We start from the raw sequence: 23,555 nt of genomic DNA, 5'->3' as shown, positions 1-23,555 counted from the left end.
CGTTTTTTTCCGCAATGATAATCCGCAGCGTAAATTTCCGCAGCATGTGCACAGCACATGCGGATTATCATTGGGGCACATGGCAGACCTTCTACCATGCGTTTTTTAAGCGTTTCTGCAGCGTTTTTGCCGCTGCGGAAACGCTTAAAAACGCATCGTGGGCACACAGCCTTAGTTGGTTTATCGTCAATTTTATTGTATGACTCCACTGTTTGCGGGGCTTGGATTTTTGACACTTTTTCATTGTGATACTTTTATTCTACTTGCCACAATTTTTTGATATATACAGTATTTTACTATCCGCCTGCATGGTCTTTAGTATAGACACATGGATACTCATCTGCAGAGAGAATTGTTATCTGGTTTTATAAGAGTTGTATATTCAATGTTTGCTTTCTGTAGTCCATTAATTCAAATATCTCTTAATCTAGCACTAAAGAACCGGTTTTATTATGTAAAATTCAACATCTGCTACTGTTAATCTGGGTAATATACATTACTTTATAAAGCTTTTGGTTTAGAGCTTTATATTCTGTAGATAAATTGCTAAGAGACAGCAGCCATATGTCTGTTTTCTAGTTTTTAACACAATCTACTGTACATTGTATGGATAATTCAAAGTCTTGACAGCTGAACTAAAAAATGTGATGTATCATACTTCAGTTCCACGTATTTTATATGAAGACATTTCTCGAGCTCTGTTCAAATGGGTTGAGGATGCAACATTTTTAGTATCTCATTACCGTGAAGAAACAGCTCGCTGGCAAAGTACCCATAGCAGCAGTTTTACACCTTTGCTTTGGATGTTCAATTTAATCATGCTTGTACAAAGTCTAGTTTTCTTTCTGTGCCATTTTAAAAAATGAAAACCTGGTTATTGTCACGGATCACAGCATGGGGAATCGCGCAGATCCCGCCTCTGATCGTTAGGACAATTACGCAATTGACTGACGAGTCATGGTCATGGCCATGGCTGTTTCCACTGCTAGGTCGGTTATTAGAGAACTCATGGTGAGCGTATGGTATATACACCTACGATTCAAACGCATGGAATACATATACAGTGGGGAAAATAAGTATTTGATACACTGCTGATTTTGCAAGTTTTCCCACCTACAAAGAATAGAGGTCTGTCATTTTTATCTTAGCTACACTTCAACTGTGAGAGACAGAATCTAAAAAAAATCCAGAAAATCACATTGTATGAGCTTTTAAAATAATTAAATTGCATTTTATTGCATGAAATACATATTTGATCACCTACCAACCAGCAACAATTCAGGCTCTTACAGACCTGTTAGTTTTTCTTTAACCCCTTTCTGACATTGTACGTAATAATACGTCCCTGTGCCCTGTACCTTATGGACTAAGTACGTATTATTACTTCTCTTTATTGCGGCACCTCGACCGGAGTCACAGCGATCGCATTAAAGTTCTGGCACCATCTTACCTCAGGGTAAATGGTGTCGTCGCCCTGGGGGCGCGATCTTACCTCAGGATAAATGGTGTCGTTGTCCCTTTCCCCCTCTCCCCCATTTCCCCCTCCCCACACCCCCCTTTTCTGCCACCTAGTGCTGATCAGTACTTGATCGCTCGATTTTTGACTTTTTTTTTTTTCATGCGTCCTGCAGCGGCCGAGCACTGGTCAGTGATGCTGATCACTGATTAGCACTCGTGCTCGCTGTTTTCACCATCTCTGGTTGTTGCTTTTTTTCTTTCATCTTTTTGTTTAAAAAAACAAAATAAGTTTACACCAGGCACTCTCACACACACACAACTGAATAAATTACAGACACAAACACCACATACCTTAAAAAAAAAAAAAAAAAAGTCCCACTTGTCCCAAACCCGCTATACAGTGGAGGAGGTGTACACTTTCCTTACCTCCGACACTCACAGTGAGTATCAGGGATGTATACGATCCCGATTAATCACGGAGACCACCCACTGTGATCTTTGGAGCGAACAGCTCTCTGCTGCCCCTTATCGTCCGGACAATTGCATGATTGGCCGACGATCAACTGAGGGGCCCGCAGGCTGTTCTCTCTAGTTTTCGGAAAGCTTGCAGTGAGCGTATGGCATACACACCCCCGAATTCCAACACATGGAATATGTGTATATACCCCCGTACCATCACTGCTAACTTCACAATAACCCAAGAAAGATTATTAGCTGCCACCACCACCACCAATCAGTTTTTAAATATAGGCCGATTGGATGCCTTATAGGTAGCTTGTGACTAAAGGGCAAGGCACGATTACAGAGCAAAAGAAACAGAACTATTAAATTTTATATTTACTCCAAAGGGAGGCAGTGTTTAAGAAAAAAATATACGAAACATTTTACAAATGGGACAAAACAGTACAGCATATACAGTCACAGAAAAAAAGGGATTAACAGAAGAACTTACTATACCGATCGCAGAGATGATTCAGTTTAGCCAAAGGATAACACTTTGATTTGGCCGTTATGTGAACGTGTGGCCCCTGCTTACGCGAAAAATGTATCTCTCAGCACGAGCACAGATAATCATTCGGCTTGATCTTTTATGCCGAATTGGGCCCCGCCCACACTCCCCTTTGACGACCTCACATGGTCCGGGTAGTGGGCTTGTCTCAGCCCTTCATGGTTTTATGAAATCCACAATTTATGCGAGAATTCCTTGGATGATCACAGAAGTTGGCAAGTGCCGACATATTTTTTATTGGGATTTTAACTTTCCTTAGAGATCAAACATGACCCTGCTGCTGTCAGTTATCTTTTCACTGTTGAGTTACAGCTCACCGGCAGGGCTCACAGATATGAAAAAATATGCATATTGTAAATACTGCTCCCCGATTAGCCCTGACACTAAAAATGTCTCATCAAAATCGAAATTATAGAAATTCTCCTATTCTATATTTTCTTTCGGTGCCTCAGAACCAGCTGATGTCTGGAGATTAAAGGAATGTGCAAATGTGAAGGACCAGGCTATTCTAATGACTGTGATAGATTCCCTTTGATGCTTAACGAAATGTTTCCTATCTCTTCAGTTTTTGTATTCTATCTCTACGCAATCCACATTTTCATTCAGTCCTTGGCCCATATGGTAAACTGTGTCTATTTGTCACACATGTCTTTATTACTTGTCAAGGATATGGCTCTATGCACAATATTCATCTTCCTGGTCTTTGGGCTACCAAGAGCTCTCTCTTGCATGGTAATTTACCTGGATAATTAAGATTGTCGCTTCTTTTGTACACTACCATTTTACATAGAGGCAGCTTTTAGATTGCTATCCCATTTGCAGTAAGGATAGGAGATAGCAGAGGGGAGAACGGAGAGGGATTTCAGAGATTTTTAATATTTTCTATGACAGTGAAGGAGAGTTATGACCGTGAAGGAGAGGATCCCACCTTTCTTTATTTTTCCAAATCTGACACTCCTCTTCCTCCTCAGGTGATGCTGAACCACCGCGAAGATGCCCCAGGACAGAAGCTAAATCAGTGCCCCCCCATTACGGGACCTCTTCTCCCCCCCCCCCCCATGAAAATTATGAGCCACTAATTCCTGATTTTGTGGTGCAATCGGGAATCAAGTTTGACACCACCGGCCTCACAGAAATATACTTTTTTTAAATCTTTTTATCTGAGGATTTTGTAAACCTCATGGTGGGCCAAAATGATTTGTACGCTCAGGAATTTTTGCCACAAAACCGCTCATCATTTTCTAACTGGACTCCTGTGGACGCAGTAGAAATTAAGAAGTTTTTGGGCCGAGTCCGTCACATAGGGATAATGAAGAAGCCGGACGTTCGGCAATATTGGAGTGTTGACGTTTTGTATAACACTCCAGTGTTCTTAATGGTCATGACCCGGTCACGTTTTGAAACCATCCACAAATTCTTGCATTATAATGATAATGCACTGTGTCCTCACCGAGATGACCCCAACTTTGATAGTCTTTTTAAAGTCCGGCCGGTCATCGAGCACTACAACAACAAGATTGCTGAAGTGTACGTGCCCCAAAGGGACATCTGCGTGGATGAGTCCCTAATCCTTTTGAGGGGAGGCTTAAATTCCGTCAGTACCTGCCCAGTAAGAGGGCCAGGTACAGAATCAAGTTGTACAAACTGTGTGAGAGTAACTCAGGGTACACCCACAAGTTTAGGGTTTATGAAGGGAAGGACTCCGGGATTGAACCCCCTGAATGCCCCCCTGTCCTGAGAGTGAGTGGTAAAATTGTGTGGGATTTGGTGCACCCACTGCTGAATCAAGGTTATCACATCTACGTGGATAACTTTTATACCAGCATCCCACTCTTCAAGTCCCTCTCTGCGTGAGGTACCATAGCCTGCGGTACTATCCGCAAAAATCAGAGAGGCCTCCCGAAGACACGAATTGGGCAGCTCCTCAGAAGGGGTGACAGCGGAGCTCAATGTAGCAACCACCTGCTTGTGGTTAAGTACAAGGACAAGAGGGATTTCCTTTTCTTGACCACCATACATGGTGATGGCAGCACCCCCAGCACTGTACGAGGTACCTCTACACAGGTTGTCAAACCAGACTGAGTACTGGGGTACAACAAAAACATGGGAGGAGTTGATCTCTCTGATCAAGTCCTCCAGCTGTACAGGGCCTTGAGAAAGGCCAAGATGTGGTACAAGAAGCTGGCCCGTGAACATCATACAGATGGCAATGCACAATGCTTTCCTGCGATCACCATGTTCAGGCCAGACCTCTACGACATACCTTTAGTTCCAGGAGGTAGTTAACAAGGCCCTTATATTTGGCAATGGTGAAAGAGCGGGCCCAGGGCTGCCTCCAGGAATTTCAGGGCCCCATACTGTCAAAATTTTCGGGCCCACTTAACACTCGCTCAGGCTCCACCCCAACTCCGCCTCCACCCTCAAACCTTCCACAGTCCCCCCGCCCACTCTTGGAAAAATTCCACTGCTGTACCACGTCATCACCAATCACACATGAACAGTTCCCATCGAACGCCATATCATATACATAGCCATCAGTTTTTGTTTTGACCAAAAGATTTTTTAAGCCTCCCAACCACGACAAGGTAGACTCTTTTGGCAGGGCCCTACTGTACTCTAATCTATTTAACATTTCTTAAAATATCGCTTTTTAGCTATATTTTATTTTTCTTTAAGGGAATGTGTGACATAAATTTTTGAAACTAATTAAAACCAGATTATGATATTTTTTTATAGTTCGTATTTCTGATTGCAAATTATTGTATTCTGTTTCCAGTACATATATGAAAGCTGCTCTTTTTCCTGTTTTGAGATATGGACATTGGACATATGCATGTATATATCACAAGGCATTAAGTGCCTTTTAATCTTCTCACAAACACATTGGGTAACAATAACCAGAGAGTGGTCAATTCCCTTAACATAAAAGCTTCGTAACACATTCCCACTATATATTTTGATAACTAAATCTATTTTTCATGAGTCATTTTTAAATCCTTTGGTCAATTACGTAAAGTGCAAAATTATCAACTAACTACAGTGTTATTATGCACCTGGCGTGCGGCGGCCCTAAATTGTTGCTCCTGGGGCCCAGTGAGCAGAAGCAAAGAGGGGATGGGCCCGGCCTGCCAGCTTGTCAGGACCCCCCCTCTTTGTTTCTGCTCACTGTGCCCCATACACTAGTAAGGGCAGTAAGGCCTTTATGGCAGCCCTGTTCCTGCCTATCGTGAAATGACACTTGTTGACAGCCCATACTACATGAAGTATGCACCTAGTCTGCATAGATCATGGGATGACAGACATCCATTGCTGACTACCTTATAGTTGCTATTTCATCTAAGCATTCACTCAATCTTAATGAAAGCATACATACAGATATATTCATTGTCTATCTAATAGAATTATGACAGGTGTCCAGATGTGCGCTAACTATGTTTGTGCCTATCGTGAAATGACCCCTGTTGCCAGCCCGTAGTTCATGAAGTATGCAGCTAATCTGCATAGATTATGGGATGACGACAACTGTCCAGACCTGCATCCCACCACAAGAAACACTCTGGAGAATGAAATCATCCTCGGTTCTCAAACTGTTGGGGTGCTGCTGTGGGACCCTATTTTCAGAGGTGATGTCCTCCACTCAAGTCTCAAAAGGCTGAAAGGGTCTTCAGGAGAGGGGTGGGTAGTCGAACTAGTCTAGGACATCAGACGGTGACCTCTGTAGCTGTAATGTCATATTCCTATGGTTCCAATCAGGTGCGGACGTGTTATTGGTGCAACTTGTGCGACTGCGCACGGGCCAAGAGATAAGAGGGCCCATTCCACCTCCAGATGGAATTGTGCATTATAATGAGCTATTGGGCTGCAAAGTGCTCATATATTGTACTTGCCCAGGGGTCCTCTTCTGTCTGTGTCCGCCAGTGGCTCCAATATAAAATTAATTTCCTGCAATGAGAAACACATCACATTAATAATTTCTAGGCAATCAAGATCAATACAATCAATCCTATCACTACCACTATGGGCTTTAGGAAAGTTGAGAGTATATTGTTTAACCAAACTCTGATAGACCCCATATGGGAAAAGGAATTTCATCCCTCCTTGGATATATCTCCAGCTTTTTGTTGCAGCGCCTTTATCTTATCCATGTTTCTCTCAATTGAATCGTGTGCATCTTCAATCTAGGAGCAGCATTCCTCACCTATAACAGCACAAGTTCCACCTTCAATTACCAACAGGTTGTCAAGAGCCATTCTGTTCTGAAGGGCCACCTTTCACATTTGGTGACATCACAAGTAGTAGCTTATAAGGGCAAAACCAACAACCAAAACATTCCGTGAAATGACAAATAAGAGCTAATGTGGGCAGAGCCAACAAGCATAACATTTGGTGACATCACATGAAGCATGACATTTCGTGACATGAAGCATGAAAACCAGAGCAAATAGGTATAGGAGGTCCTCAACAAGCTAAACAAGTAAACAAAAGCAAGAAAAAAAAAACCTTAAAAATATTCTTCATTATAATACTCGTTAAAATTTGGAAAATTTAGCAACATGTATAAACATACAAAAACCTGAAGATATATCGAGCAGGGTGACGGGGTGTTAAACTCTAAAGTCCCTAATAGGACCCTGTGTTCACCCCTACCTATCGCGGAGGTTGGCACCCTAAATTATAAGCAATATGGCGCCTCCTCTCACCGTAGACTGACCCTATTGGTCCCTATATGACCCTATTCTTCAATTGAGCACCAACCAAATATCAAGACACCTTAAACACTCGTTTGCCGAGAGATTCTACTGCGCAAGTGCGGTAAGTGGCGCCATATAGCTGCAGGCAAACTTCTTTTTCCTCCATCAAAATTGCGACACTAGCGGCACTTTGCGTAGTAGCATCTATCGGCAAGCGTTAGATGCTACTGCGCACACACGGGCGCCATTTTGCTGGAGGAAAAAGAAATTTGCTTGCAGCTATATGGCGCCGCCGGCCACGCTTGCGCAGTAGCATATCTCGGCAACCCAGAGATGCTACTGCGCGGGCGGTGGGGCCATTTTGCTGCATGTAAATTTCAGGTTTAGAACACAATTACACATGCAGCATTTAAAATAGTAGGCAGGTCACTGAAGGCACAGTGACCTGTCAGAGGACAGAGATAGACGTACATCAGCAGAGCATCACATAAAGCCCCTCCCTAAAGGCCCGCCCCGAAGCACGAGAATCTCATTAACTGAAAATAAATATAATGAAAGAACAACAGGACGGATTTCATCAAGCAAGGTATCATATTAATCAGTGTAATGTCACCCACCTGACAGTCTATGTAGTTTACTACGCACAATCCTGCTGACAGGTGCACTTTAACTGAATACTGCATAAGAACCAAATCCCGACGCGTTTCCCCCTTCTCCATTTTAGGGGTTCATCAGAGGATAGTGGTAAGATGCAATGGTGTCTGCAGTGTGCACCAAGACCAGCAATAAAGGACCCAGTACAACCCTGGGGATATTGTATCCTATGAGGAGCTATTATGACCATTGTTTATTAGAGGGATTGAGTCATTCCGTGACCTTCAAGTGTTGGCTGTTCCTGCCGGCTTCCATTGAAGTGCATTGCCCAATATACTAGATTCAAAAATGAATCCTACAAATATGAGGGAATATTTGAATACTTTCACTATATATGGAGGTAATATGTATATACATTGATGTTATACAAGGATTTCCCAATATCGGTTGGATTTATATTTTTATCTGAACTGTATATTACTATATGTCTCAATAGCACCCGACATTACATAATTATATTCAGGTTACCTGTGTTCCCTTTACAGGGTATAACTTTAATCTCCCAGATTTGGATGATTATAAAACAATACATGGCCAAAAATTGATAAGTCGTCGTGTTCCAGTTATGGCTGAGGGGATACTCTCAATTATGATTATTCTATGGATCTGATGAGCAAGAAAGTCAGTAACCAATAAAATGTGATGGATAATTGGTAAATCATTGTCATTTCTGTACTTGGAGATAAATCCTCTCACATCCTATATATCTACTATTGGAAGAAATGCTGTGAAACTTAGACATCACCTAATCTGAGGGATTCACTATTTGTTTTGGACCTGCTTGTGTTATATAGAATAAAGACTCCTTAATGAATAAAAAAATAAATGAGAAATAGATGATAGAAGAGAATGAACGACACAACAAGAGGTGACATAGAGCCAAATTACCTCTCTCCACGATCTGCAAGCCTCAAATGGAATGTTGGCTCTGCAGCTCCTACTATTAGGTTTGAGTAAGCAACCTATTTTATCTAAAGAACAGGAATCTATTAAAGTCTCATCTTCACAACACATGTTTATGAAAATGTATAGTGGCACAAACCAAGGAGATTACTAAGGATGTCAAAAGAATTGTCGATAATCATCAGGCTGGAAAAGTTTACAAAACCATCTCTAAACCGTTTGGACTTCACCAATCTACAGTCAGACAGATTGCATTCAAATGGAGGAAATTCAAGACCATTATTGCACTCACCAGTAAGGTTCGACGAACATTTACTACAAGAGCAAGTCATATTGAAGTCCGCAAGGATACCAAGGTAACCTCTAAGCATCTAAAGGCCTCTCTCTCACATTAACTAATGTTAATGAGTCCAGCTAATGTTAATGAGCCACTGCTCTCCAAAAGAATATTGCTGCCCAAGATTCCCTGGACAGCTCGGAAGGCTATTGGAACAATGTTTTGTCAATGCCCGAGATGAAAATAAAGCTGTTTGGTTTAAATCAGAGCCATTATGTCTAGAGAAAGAAAAATACTGTATTACAGCACAAAAACCTCATACATCTGTAAAACGCTGTGGTGGTAATTTCATAGTTTGAGTCTGCTTTGCTGCATCTGGGCTAGGACGGTTTGCCATCAATGATAGTGCAATGAATTTCAAGACATCTCTCCATGAACTGAATCTCCAGAGAATGCGAGTCACACAGCTAGACAGTGACAAAAAACATTCAAGTAATTCTACAAAAGAATGGTTGAAGAAGAACAGTTAAAGGGTCTGATTTATTAAAACTTTCATGCCAGAATTCTGGTGTAAAAGCTTTGAAAGGTTGCAAAATGTAGGCGCAACTCTGAGTTCAACCTAAATTTTGCGACTTTTAGCATCTTCACCCCAGATTCTACCAGCTCTGTCTGAAAGGGTGGAGCTGGAGTGGGGCAGGGGCTTGGTGGGGGCGTGATGCCACAGCTCGTCTAATTCATGACTAGCTATGGCATTCCCTATGCCAGAAATCTCACTCCAGTACCTGATCGTGAGATTTCTGATGTAGAGCACACCACTTTTCAGGCTCTCCAGATTAATGAAGAGGCATGCTCCTCTTCATGAATTGGGAGCCTCTGACTCCACAACGCCAGTTGTGAACAGCACCAGTTTTGATGAATCTGGCCCAGTGTTTTGAAATGACCAAGTTAAAGTCCTGACAATCATATAAAAAGGTGTGAAAGGACCTGAAGCCAGCAGTTCATGGGTGAAAAACCCACCAACATACTAGAATTGAAGCTGTTTTGTAGCCAGAGTAATTGGCTATCATTCCTCCAAGCTGATGTACAGAACTAATCAATTACCAGAAACGTTTAGATGCAGTTATTGCTGCACATGGAGGTCACATCGGATACAAAAAGCAAAGGTTCACATACTTTTACCTCAAAGCCATGTGACATTGGAATATTTTCCCCCTTTGAAAGATGATAGTCGAATATTTCTAGCTCATTTGTTTCTATTTATCTACTTTTACGACTTGTGCGAAAATTTAATTTAGTTTTAAGTCAAATTGATGCTGAAATATGAACAAATCTGAAGGGTTCATAAACTTTCAAGCACCACTGTAAACTAAGAACAAGGAATAAAACTCCTTTGTATGTAAACATTACAGTCACTATTCATAGGTGGTATAGAGACAGAGAGAGCCACATAAAGGCTACTGCAGGTTCATCTGAAGTCACAGTTTTACTTTATGCTCCGTACCATTGATATTATGCTTCCACTCCTATCACACATGAATAGCCAGGATGGAGAAAGGTTGCCTTTCAGCCATGTTTACTTGATGAGCATGTTACCTTCTCTGGCCTGCTATCATTATATTCTGAACACCTCTTCCATTTTCCAGCATATCCATTAATGACCCTGTAAGCTTAAAGGGCACAACCACCCCACTTCACAACCATACGACTTGGTTCTTTATTTTAATATGTAATTGGTTTCTTTGTGTCTCAGCACTTTTATGTGCTTTCATCCTTTTTCTAATTCAGCATGCTTTTCAATTGAATGTCATTTGTTGTAAAACTAGAATGCAATTTATACTACAGATGTTTTTATTTTATTGCTTTAATTGCCGTATTTTTATCTTACTTTCTGAAAGTTGTTAAATCTTTTCTCTTTATTTCCTCTATAATTTAGTAAGAGCTTTAAATCGAATGCCTTTCATACGTGGCCATGTTCTCGCACTGTACAAGTGGAAGCTTTTAGCCTTGCTGTTGTCATTGTTCCACACACAGCCAGCTTTCAATTCAAGATTCTTTACCATTGAGATGCCCCTTTTTAATACTACTCCTTTTATTCCTGTTCTAGAAATACAAAGGTGGTCGTTGTGATGACATTCTGAAATGGAAGCCACCTAACATGAATTCTGTGGACTTTCGATTGAAAATAACAAAAATAGGTGGAGAAGGGTAAGTTCTAGTTTTCTGTTGTGTGTGTTCTGAATATCTGAGGGTCCTTCATAAACCTAAATAGATATTTTCTTTTATTTCTAACTTAATGGGAGCATTTTATATTGTTTTTCCTTACAACTCACCACTACTACCATACTGTTCTTCTACTGTGTTTTCTAAAGCTGGGCTTATTAGCTCAAACACATATCTTACTCTGATGATGTTTATAGACTACTTGCACTTTATGAAAATTACCTCTTTGAAGTCAAGGAGAGGGATATGTCCTAATCCCTACCAATCTGGCGTGATTCACTTCCTAAAGACAGTACTAAAATGATACCTTGACCTCAGGAATGTTGGTCAAGCCAAATTGGGTGGGATTAGGACATGGCACCTTGATTTGTTTGCACAGTGGCTTATAGGAGTTGTCCACTACTTGGACAACCCCTTCTCATTACCCATGTTTGGCCCCGATAAAATAAAAGCACTTATACTCCCCTCCTGTGCCAGCGCTGTTCCAGCGGTGTCAGCACTCGCGTTCCCAGGGCTCACTGTTCCCACCTCCAGACATATAAGTAATTAACCGGAATTGAGCTGCCAGCCGCACCTCTCGCTTCCTCTTGATTACCTTCATGCCTGAAGGTGGGAACAGTGGCGCCAGCTCATAACAACCTCACGTGAGCCCCGGGAACTCGAGTGCTGCCACCGCTGGAACGGTGGCAGCACTGGAGGTGAGTATAAGCTTTTTTATTTTAACAGGGGAAATCAGAAGGGTTTGTCCAAGTAGTGGACAACCCCTTTAACCTTTTAACTTTCCAATGACAGAGCGAGCTTTAGACATACACAAATCACTTTATGTAAAAGCTATTTTGTTTTACAACTTTAAAAACACTCCAAAGTGCTGCCCGCTAGCCACGTCCCAGCAATGTAAGTTCCTATGTACCGCCTATTGTCAAGTGTTCTCAATCTTCGATCTGTAGCAGCATTTGACAAAATACAGGAAGTGGGGGCAGGTCTTTGTCTTTCTGTTTGTTTTCCGGTCTGTCAACCTGCAAACAAAAGTGAGAAGAGGAATTTCAATTCAGGGGACTCAAACTACTGGACAATGGCAGGAGCTGTGCATGCTGGGAAGTGAGAGAAAGGAGATTCCAGTATATATAAGGCCGAATGCAGATGAAGAGGAATAGCCCAGAGCAGATGGGAAGTTACTGATCATGAGAATCAGGATAGTGTTTGGACATGTTAGCCTTTTGTGTGTATCAGAAGCAGTTCTATGTCGTTTGGTTAGAGGGCAGAGAGACTGTGCTTTACAACAAGTTTTGTATGAAAGAGCACATACACTATAAGGGTGGCTGCAGATGAGGGTATGAGAAATTGTCCGAGTTTCATCCAGAAAACGCGGGATGATTGTTTTCCAATTTACATCCCATTATCCTCAATGTGCCATTTTTGTCCATGTTTTATATCTGTGTAATGTCTGTGTGCAATCAGTTTTCATACAACTACTTTAAAATATGTACATGATCATATAAAGTTTCCTAGATTTATAATAGAGATGTATCCGCAAATATCAGATGCCATTCGGATGTTTCAGGTGAAATCCGTTTTTTTTTCTTTACGCACCCATAAGCTGGAATGGGTGAGTCTCATCTGAGATTTGGAAGAAAGTAGTTCATACTGCCATTTTTTTTCTCATAGACAGCCGTATTGAATAACATGGGTCAGTGTGCTGTCCGTGTACTATCTGATCAAAAATTGGGTAGACATCCGATTTATATGCTCTTCTGCATGAGCCCTAAAGCTTACTCCCAATCTAACAGATATATTATACTATGTATAAATATATTAGCTACATGAAAATTGCTCATCGTTGCACACACTTTCTGAAGGCTTCTGATCTACAATTTCACAGCATATCTTCTTTGTTTGTGGTCTTTGTTACATCGGGTTCCTGTACTGTAATCTATTGTGGGACAACATTGTAATATAAGTCCTAAATTCTGCATTTAGTAGTGTATCTGTCAACAAATTGTACACATTTCCCAGAAGAAACCGAATTGTTAATGCCAAAGTTTACGATAGCGCAAATTATATCAGGATTAGCGAAGCAAGTATTTGCATATGTGGCTTATATGTACAGTACAGACCAAAAATTTGGACACACCTTCTCATTTAAAGATTTTTCTGTATTTTCATGACTTTGAAAATTGTACATTCACACTGAAGGCATCAAAACTATGAATTAACACATGTGGAATTATATACTTAACAGGTTCTTCAAAGTAGCCACCTTTTGCTTTGATGACTGCTTTGCACACTCTTGGCATTCTCTTGATGAGCTTCAAGAGGTAGTCACCGGAAATGGTCTTCCAACAATCTTGAAGGAGTTCCCAGAGATGCTTAGCACTTGTTGGCCCTTTTGCCTTCACTCTGCGGTCCAGCTCACACCAAACCATCGCGATTGGGTTCAGGTCTGGTGACTGTGGAGGCCAGGTCATCTGGCGTAGCACCCCATCACTCTCTATCTTGGTCAAATAGCCCTTACACAGCCTGGAGGTGTGTTTGGGGTCATTGTCCTGTTGAAAAATAAATGATGGTCCAACTAAACGCAAACCGGATGTCGATAATTTTCATTGGTGTGTCTTGTATAGAATGCTTTCTACAGAACTTATAAAATATTTATTGGTAATCTTTTAGTTGTAAAAGCACAATATTATATATGGGGCTCTGCACTCTATATTACGATCTAGTTATACCTGTGTCAAATTGGAGATGTCAAGAGTCCACCAGTAGCATCAACTCTAGGGTCCACTGTTCGGCTACAATCAAATTTTATATTGCCCACATTCACAAATTTATATAATAAATGGTGTAGTCTCCTACATGAATGATTAGATGCTGCCTTTGTCTGTACATAGTGAAACGTGTATTGTGCCAACTATGCTAATGTAGTAGGGCGGCCCACTCATGCAAAGAGACCCACCTGGAGAATCACCTTTTTTCCTGTGGGCCAGTCTGAGCCTGCCCACAAATCAATTACTGGTAAAATCCTGCTTGATAAGTCCTACAGAAGATCTGGAGATTTATCATTCTTGGAATAAATGTTTTCTTATTGCCATTGATGAAATTATAATTGGTAACAATGGTTATATTGTTTTGATCATTAACCATAATTATCTAAGCCCCTGGTGGTTTACCAGAGGGCACTGTAAAAGGGCATATTCGCACGGCTGCCTACTAAGCTTTTTCGTGTTTATTTGCTTGGTAATATAATTTGCTTTGAAGAAAACTAAGATTCATCTTGAACAATTAAACAGACAGGTCTGACTTCCCAAGCTCCATCTTAGTTATTCAGAATGATGGATGTACTGTGCATTTCAATGAGGGTAACCACATTCATTTACATAGTTTGATTTAGCAGCTATTTATGTTTTGTATTTAAAGGCGAGCCCGATGCCTGTGTTTTTTAATGTTTATCACTGTAAGATATGCAGCGTGGGGCTTAATTAAATGTCCTAAGATATTATTAAATAGATCAGTCACAGACTAGTATTCACAATCTGTGGCTTTTTAAAGGGAACCTGTCAGGCGATTCATGCTGCCCATCTCTCTGGCAGCCTGATCCAGAGCCTGGCTGCATGATTGCAGCCAGGCATATTTTTCTCAGAAACACTCCAGCAAAACAGAAAAAATATAAGAATATAAGATTTGATCGGGGACCTTAGCCAAAGATTAGACTAGTCCGGCACAATCCCCGTTCGGCTTTTCCCTGCATCGCTCCAGGTTATTGACAGGTCTCTACCATAGCAATAGACTTGTCAATCACAAAGAGCAGTGCTGAGAAAAGCCAGCCAGAGGTAGAGTCAGACTAGTTTCATGCAGCCAAGCTCTGAGTCACGTTTCCTGTGGTTTGGACAGCATGAATAGCGTGACAAATTCCCTTTAACCCATTTACTCCTGAGGGTGGTTTGCACGTTAATGACCGGGCCAATTTTTACAATTCTGACCACTGTCACTTTATGAGGTAATTACTCTGGAACTCTTCAATGGATCCCCCTGATTCTGAAATTGTTTTTTCGTGACATATTGTACTTCATGATAGTGGTAACATTTCTTCGATATGTCTTGCGTTTATTTGTGAAAAAATCAGAAATTTGGCAAAAATTGTGAAAATTTCATAATTTTCAAAATTTGAATTTTCATGGCCTTAAATCAGAGAGAGATGTCACACAAAATAGTTACTAAATAACATTTCCCACATGTCTACTTTACATCAGCACAATTATGAAGCCAATTTTTTTGTTGTTGTTAGGAAGTTATAAGGGTTAAAAGTTGACCAGCAATTTCTCATTTTTCCAACAAAATTTACAAAACCATTTTTTTTGGGACCACATCACATTTGAAGTGACTTTGAGGGGCGTTTATGACAGAAAATACCAAAAAGTGACACCATTCTAAAAACTGCACCCCTCAAGGTGCTCAAAACCACATTCAAGAAGTTTATTAACCCTTCAGGTGCTTCACATGAATTTTTGGAATGTGGAAGAAAAAAATGAACATTTAACTTTTTTCACAAAAATGTTACTTTAGACCCCAATTTTTTTTATTTTCGCAATGGTATCAGGAAAAAATGGACCCCAAAATTTGTTGTGCAATTCCTCCTGAGCACGCCGATATCCCATATGTGGGGTTAAACCACTGTTTGTGAGCACAACAGGGCTCGGAAAGGAAGGAGCGCCATTTGACTTTTTGACTGTAAACTTTGCTTAAATAATTAGCAAAGGCCATGTCGCATTTGGGGAGCCCATGATGTGCCTAAACAGTGGAAACCCCCCACAAGTGACACCATTTTGGAAACTAGACCCCTCAGGGAACTTATCTAGATGTGTGGTGAGCACCTTTAATCCCCAGGTGCGTAACAGAAGTTTAGAACATTGAGCCATAAAAATAAAATTTTCACATTTTTCTCCCAAAAAATGTTTTTCAGCCCCCAATTTTGCATTTTCATAAGGGTAACAGGAGAAATTGCACAATGCAATTTTTTGTGCATTTACTCCTGAGTAACCCGATACCCCATATGTGGGGGAAAACCACTGTTTGGGCACACGGCAGGGTTTGGAAGGGAAGGAGCGCCATTTGACTTTTTGAATGTAAAATTTGCTTGAATAATTAGCAGATGCCATGTTGCGTTTGGGGAGCCCCTAATCTGCCTAAACAGTGGAAACCCCCCACCAATTGAAACCATTTTGGAAACTACACCCCTCAAGGATTTTATCAAGGGGTACAGTGAACATTTTGAACCCAGAGGTACACACGTGTTCAAAATTGTTGGTACCCCTCATTTATTGAAAGAAAAACCCACAATGGTCACAGAAATAAATTGAATCTGACAAAAGTAATAATAAGTTAAAAATCTATGAAAATGAACAAATGAAAGTCAGACATTACTTTTCAACCCTGCTTCCACAGAATTAAAAAAAAAATAATCTCATGAAATAGGCCTGGACAGAAATGATGGTACTCTTAACTTAATATTTTGTTGACCAACCTTTTGAGTCAATCACTGCAATCAAGCGATTCCTGTAACTGTCAATGAGACTTCTGCCCCTCTCGACAGGTATTTTGGCCCACTCCTCATGAGCAAACTGCTCATTTGTCTTATGTTTGAAGGTTGCCTTTTCCAGACGGCATGTTTCAGCTTTTTCCAAAGATGCTCCGTAGGATTTAGGTCAGGGCTCATAGAAGGCCACTTCAGAATAGTCCAATGTTTTCCTCTTAGCCATTCTTGGGTGTTTTTAGCTGTGTGTTTTGGGTCCTTATCCTGTTGCAAGACCCATGATCTGCGACTGAGACCAAGCTTTCTGACACAGGGCAACACATTTCTCTCTAGAATCCCCTGATAGTCTTGAGATTTTATTGTACCATGCACAGATTCCAGACACCCTGTGCCAGATGCAGTAAAGCAGCCCCAGAACATAAAAGAAACTCCTCCATGTTTCACAGTAGGGACAGTGTTCTTTTTTTGATATGCTTCATTTTTCCATCTGTGAACATAAAGCTGATGTGCTTTGTCAAAAACTTCCATTTTTGTCTCATCTGTCCATAGAACATTCTCCCAGAAGCTTTGTGGCTTGTCAACATGTTGTTTGGCAAATTCCAGTCTGGCTTTTTTGTGATTTTTTTTCAACAATGGTGTTCTCCTTGATCGTCTCCCATGAAGTCCACTTTGGATCAAACGACGACGGATGGTGCGATCTGACACTGATGTTCCTTGAGCTTGAATTTCACCTTTCATCTCTTTAAAAGTTATCCTGGGCTCTTTCTCTTTCCCCATGACGGCACCACGGAGAGAGGGGATCCGCCCTTCAAGGACAGGAAACCTACAGATAAAAAGGGCGGCACCTCTCTCCCGCCAGTTGGTTTCCTGTCCTTGACGGGACCTACAGATGAAAAATCCTGAAAAAAGAAGAAAGAAGATTTTACTTACCAGGCCCGACCAGTCCGGCTCAGGCAGCGGGGGTTCCCTGCCTCGGCTGGTGCGGTGTCCTGAAGCGCCACAGCTGGGGTCAGCGGGCCTCTAGGGTGGCAGGGAGATGCGAAGCAAGCGCGGTCTCCTGTGGCGTCGGGCCCAGGCGGTAAGTATAGGGGTCCGGGGCTCGGGTTGAGATAGGCCTGAGCCCTGGGTCAGGGCCTGGGCCTTCTGCAGCGCACGCCCCGCATGCTTGCCTGATAGCAATTCGGCGTTTGGGCGGGTGCGCGCGCGCTGACGCTCCCCCAGGCGCGCGCGCCGGAAGTGACGCGGAGGCGCCCGGAAGTGATGCAGCCGCAGGTCCCTATGGGAGCGGCAAGTTCAAACGCGCGCGCGGGAAAGGTAATAAGTAGGACACAGCGGTGCCCTAGCCAGAGGGGGGCGCTCCCCGCATCGGTGTTGGAGGGGGTGGGGGTGGTCCCCTGCATAGCTTAAATAGCCAGGGAAGCAATGGGAAAATGCTTCCTGGCATACGTTGAAACCAGCAGCATGAGTGACCAGGAGCCCCAGGAGGTGCAGTCCCTGCGCCCCCACTCACCATCTCCATCACCATCGCCTCAGAGGAAACGCACGAAAGGACCTTCCAGTGGCCCTCCGCGTCAACATACTCAAGGTGACGGAGGAAGCAGTCGGTCCGGCAGGTCTTCACAGCGTGGCAAAGATTCCGGCATGGCATCAGCCTCGGCGAAAGACCCAGCTACCAGAGCAGGTTCCTCTTCGAATGCGGTATTCCTCTCTCTTTCGGGGCGGTTAGTGATCTTCGTGAAAGTTCACTTGTAACTTGGGCCCTCCCCCCTCTCTTTTTTCTTCCTAGGGAAGGAAGAGCACGGGGAAGTTTAAACACAGGGCCTGCGCACTTTGCGCAGCGGATCTACCCACCACATGACAAAAGAGACTATGTAGCTCATGCATCGAGCAAACCATCTGTGAGGAGACCCCTAAGTTTGCTACCAAGCTCAGATCCCTGATAAAATCGCAAGTCGAAGATACCTTTAAATCCCTCCAAAAGGGGGGGAAGAAGCATAAAAAAACTAGGTACCTTTCCCCGGAGTCAGAGTCTAGTAAATCAGATGAGGAAGTTGCGGCATCTGAATCATCCTGTTCATCATCTGCTTCCTCATTTTCAGAGGACGGTGGTCGTAACTGTTTCCCTATAGACGGAACAGATAGCTTAATCAAAGCAGTTAGGTCCACCATGGGGTTTGTAGATCCTCATCCCAAAAAGTCCATCCAAGAGATAATGTTCAGTGGCTTAGGTCAGAAAAGAAAGAGATCCTTCCCTCTTAATGATCAGGTACACGATCTGATTAAGAGAGAATGGAAGAAACCAGAGAGGAAAGGGTTGTTGGCCCCAAAAAGGAAATACCCCTTTGAGGACCCTGTATGCTCTTTCTGGAATAAAGCGCCAAAAATTGACGTGGCGATAGCAAAAGCTTCTAAAAAATATTCCCTGCCGTTTGAAGACATGGGGGTACTCAAAGACCCTATGGACAAAAAAGCAGACTCCTTTCTGAAAGGAGCCTGGGAAGCGGCGGGGGGGGGGTTAAAACCTGCAGTGGCAGCCACTTGTACAGCCAGATCCTTGATGGTTTGGCTGGACCAGCTGAAATCTCAGCTAAAAGACAAGACTTCAAGGGAGGATATTATAGGGACCATCCCTGTGATGAAAGGCGCAGCGGCTTTTCTGGCAGACGCCTCAGCCGACTCCGTCAGACTGTCAGCCAGAGCAGGGAGTTTTTCAAATGCAGCTAGGCGGGCTCTATGGCTCAAATGCTGGCCAGGCGACCTCCAGACAAAATCGAAGCTGTGCTCCATCCCGTGTGAAGGGGAATTTTTGTTCGGATCTACCCTGGATGACATCCTGGATAAAGCCGGGGATGACAGAAAACGATTTCCGGTCCTCTCCGGTTCATCATTCAGGAAGGGTTTTCGGAGCCAAAAATTCATGCGAAGGAGGCCCCCCAAAGATCAAGATAGGTGGAAAGATAGGAAACAGAGGAAGGCCAAGGGGTTTATGTTCAACAGGCCCCTCAGTGACAGCAAGAAGCCCCCCCAATGAAACGCAGCCCCAGGTGGGGGGAAGACTGCTCCATTTCCTTCCAGCCTGGGAAAAGATTTCAAATGTGGGCTGGATTTTGGGCCTGATAAAATCTGGGCTAAAACTCCAGTTCCTCTCCACTCCCCGAGGAAATTTCACAGTAACCCCCGTAAGGTCCTCAGTGGTAGAGCAGTTGGCTCTAGAACAGGAAGACCTAGACCTAGTGGACAGAGCGGTCCTGCAGGAGGTCCCAGCTCAGGAGGCAGGCGAGGGTTTTTACTCCCCCCTATTCCTCAGGAGAAAACCGGACGGTACACTCAGGACTATCGTGAACCTGAAGAAATTAAACAAGTTCTTGAATATACAACCTTTCAAGATGGAGTCAATAAAAACTTGTGTGAAATTACTGTTTCCAGGCTGTTTCATGACGGTCTTAGACCTAAAAGACGCCTACTATCATGTCCCCATTCACAGGGACTACTAGAAATTCCTGAGGGTAGGTATACCAATAAGGGGCGCTATCAGACACTTCCAGTATGCGGCTCTTCCCTTCGGGTTAGCAATAGCCCCCAGAGTCTTCACGAAAGTGGTGTCGGAAGTCATGGCTCATCTGAGGGAGAGGAACATCCTGATAGTCCCATACCTGGACGATCTACTGTTTATAGGCAACTCATTCAGCCACTGCAAAGACCAGCTAGCAGTAGTCATGGATTCTTTGACGAGTTTGGGATGGCTTCTAAATCTAAAAAAATCCAGATTGGAGCCAGTTCAGCTACAGGAATACTTAGGTATCCTGTTAGATTCAAGGAGTCAGGAATGCCGTCTTCCGGAAGAGAAAGTCCAAAATATGATAGCCCGTGTGTCCTATGTGGGAAAGCATCCGGTTATGACACTAAGGGGAGCAATGTCCCTCCTAGGTTCTATGACTGCCTGCATCCCGGGTGTCCGCTGGGCTCAGTTGCACACCAGGGTCTTACAATGGGAGATTTTGGGGGCGGAAAAATCTCTAAGAGGGCACTTAGACGGTCGACTGACCTTATCCTCAAAAACTTTACTTTCCCTAACATGGTGGACAAAGGAAGAAAATCTAGGCAGGGGCGTCCCATGGACAATACCGACACCCCAGATTCTGACGACAGATGCAAGCCCCAGGGGGTGGGGGGCTCATCTAGACGACCGAGTGGCTCAGCGGGTCTGGGCAAAAGGGGTGGAAGGTTCTTCCTCCAACATGAAAGAACTTCTGGCGGTGAAGTATGGCCTCTTGGAATTTCTAAACATGCTAAAAGGTCACCACGTGAGAGTGTTCTCGGACAACCGAGTAGTGGTGGCATATCTAAATCACCAGGGGGTACCCAGTCCATCTCCCTTCTTCAGGCGTCAAGCTCCATCCTCCACGTAGCAGAGAAGAATCTAGAGTCCTTATCAGCTCTGCACATAAAAGGGTCAATGAACATCACGGCGGACTTCCTAAGCCGGACCCAGTTGAGACAGGCGAATGGGAGCTGAACCAGCTAGTGTTCAAAAAGATCACGAGGGCTTGGGGAATCCCATGTATAGACCTATTCGCCAACTGGAAAAACAAAAAGGTGGACACCTTTTGCTCGATTGACCCCAGGGGGAGCCCAGTAGCACTAGACGCTTTCTTGATCCCATGGGACCACCAGCTAGTATATGCATTTCCTCCGATTGTTCTCATTCCGGCAGTTCTGAGGAAGATCAGGGAAGACGAGGCAAATGCGATCCTGATCGCCCCCTTCTGGCCAAGAAGGCCTTGGTTTTCTTGGCTGAGGATCATGTCTGTCACCGACCCCTGGGTCCTTCCGGAAGTTCCGGACCTGCTGTCTCAGGGTCCAGTACTCCACCCGCAGGTAACAAACCTGCACTTGACAGCTTGGAATTTGAGAAGTCACTCTTGAGGGATAAAGGGTTTTCCCCCAATCTAATCTCTACCTTGCTGCGGAGTAGAAAACCTGTAACTACTAGGCTCTACGGGAAAACTTGGAAGAAATTCCTTTCCTTTGCAGGTACGGATATAGTGGGGGAGGCCCCCGTGTTTACCATCCTGGAGTTCCTTCAGAGGGGGTTGGAGCTGGGGTTGGCCACGAGCACGTTGAAGGTTCAGGTGGCAGCTCTGGGAGCCCTGTATAACTGCAACCTGGCAAGGGATAGATGGGTCTCCAGGTTCATCAGGGCATCTCATAGATCCAGGCCCATCCCCTCCCGGAAGGCTCCTCCGTGGGATTTAAATCTTGTTCTTTCAGCCCTGACCAGAGGCCCCTTTGAACCTCTAGGGGAAGCGTCCCTAAAAATCTTGTCCCTTCTGGTAGCCCTCACCTCGGCTCGCCGCATTAGTGACATCCAAGCACTATCCGCAGGACCCCCCTTTACACAGATTCTAGACGACAGAGTGACACTTAGGACCGACCCTGCGTACCTTCCTAAGGTGGGATCCCTTTTTCACAGGTCACAGGAGGTCACCCTCCCTTCCTTCTGCGCAGCCCCAAAAAACAAGGGGGAAGAGGCCCTTCACACCTTGGACGTCAGGAGGTGCATTATGCAATATTTAGAGGCCACACGGGAGTGTAGGAAGGACAGGGCTCTTTTTGTGTGCTTCCAGGGATCTCGGAAGGGACAGAAAGCTTCCAAAGGAACCTTGGCAAGGTGGATAAGGGAAGCCATTTCCCTGGCTTATTCCTCAAGCGGGGAAACAGCGTCAGTGGGCCTAAGGGCTCACTCGACGAGGGCAGTGGCAGCCTCCTGGGCGGAGAAGGCCGGAGCTTCAATCGAACAGATATGTAGAGCGGCGACCTGGTCTTCTCCCTCCACATTCTTTAAACACTACCGGCTGGATCTAACATCGTCTTCAGATCTTACCTTTGGCAGAAGGGTTCTGGAAGCGGTGGTCCCTCCCTAATCTTTACTGCTCTGCAATCTCTGCCATCATGGGGAAAGAGAAAGAGTAGTTACTTACCGGTAATGAAATTTCTCGGAACCCATGACGGCACCCGTACATTCCCTCCCCTTTTTTCTTACACATGGGTGTGCACAATCGTTACTACCTGTTTGTTTAGTCACAGGGTGTGCCTGGGAAAAAAAAAAAAAATACATATATAATATAAATAAAAATGCCATATTTGGTGTTACTAACCTGGCGGTCCTCTCGGTGCTCTGTAAACCAACTGATGCGGGAGAGAGGTGCCGCCCTTTTTATCTGTAGGTTTCCTGTCCTTGAAGGGCGGATCCCCTCTCTCCGTGGTGCCGTCATGGGTTCCGAGAAATTTCGTTACCGGTAAGTAACTACTCTTTTGGTTCCATTCGTATTATCCGTCTCTTTGATTTGTCATCAATTTTCCTCCTGCGGCCATGTCCAGGGAGGTTGGCTACAGTCCCATGGATCTTAAATTTCTGAATAATATGTGCAACTGTAGTCACAGAAACATCAAGCTGCTTGGAGATGATCTTATAACCTTTACCTTTAACATGCTTGTCTATAATTTTCTTTTTAATCTCCTGAGACAACTCTTTCCTTTGCTTCCTCTGGTCCATGTTGAGTGTGGTACACACCATGTCACCAAACAGCACAGTGAGTATCTATAGCCCTATATACAGGCCCACTGACTGATTACAAGATTGTAGACACCTGTGATGTTAATTAATGGACTCAACTTGATTTAACATGTCCCTTTTGTCACATTATTTTCAGGGGTACCATCATTTCAGTCCAGGCCTATTTCATGAGTTAAATTTTTTTAAAATTCTGTGGAAGCAGGGTTGGAAAGCAATGGCTGACTTTCATTTGTTCATTTTCA

General features: G+C 43.5%; 1 protein-coding gene across 2 annotated transcripts in view; it reads left to right on the top strand.

Annotated features, from left to right (window-relative positions):
- The window catches only part of RNGTT (RNA guanylyltransferase and 5'-phosphatase), a 584,571-nt gene that overhangs the window by 431,759 nt on the left and 129,257 nt on the right, over positions 1-23,555 (top strand). For both annotated transcript variants that reach the window (XM_073675692.1, XM_073675691.1), the window contains exon 13: positions 11,097-11,197. In XM_073675692.1, the coding sequence (XP_073531793.1) occupies positions 11,097-11,197 (101 nt within the window). The remainder of the gene's footprint in view (positions 1-11,096; positions 11,198-23,555) is intronic.

The sequence above is a fragment of the Phyllobates terribilis genome, unplaced genomic scaffold (genome assembly GCF_046119375.1).
Source record: "Phyllobates terribilis strain yellow unplaced genomic scaffold, ASM4611937v1 Scaffold_3__8_contigs__length_932513732, whole genome shotgun sequence".
Taxonomy (NCBI): domain Eukaryota; kingdom Metazoa; phylum Chordata; class Amphibia; order Anura; family Dendrobatidae; genus Phyllobates; species Phyllobates terribilis.
This window is presented reverse-complemented; position numbering and strand designations above follow the sequence as displayed.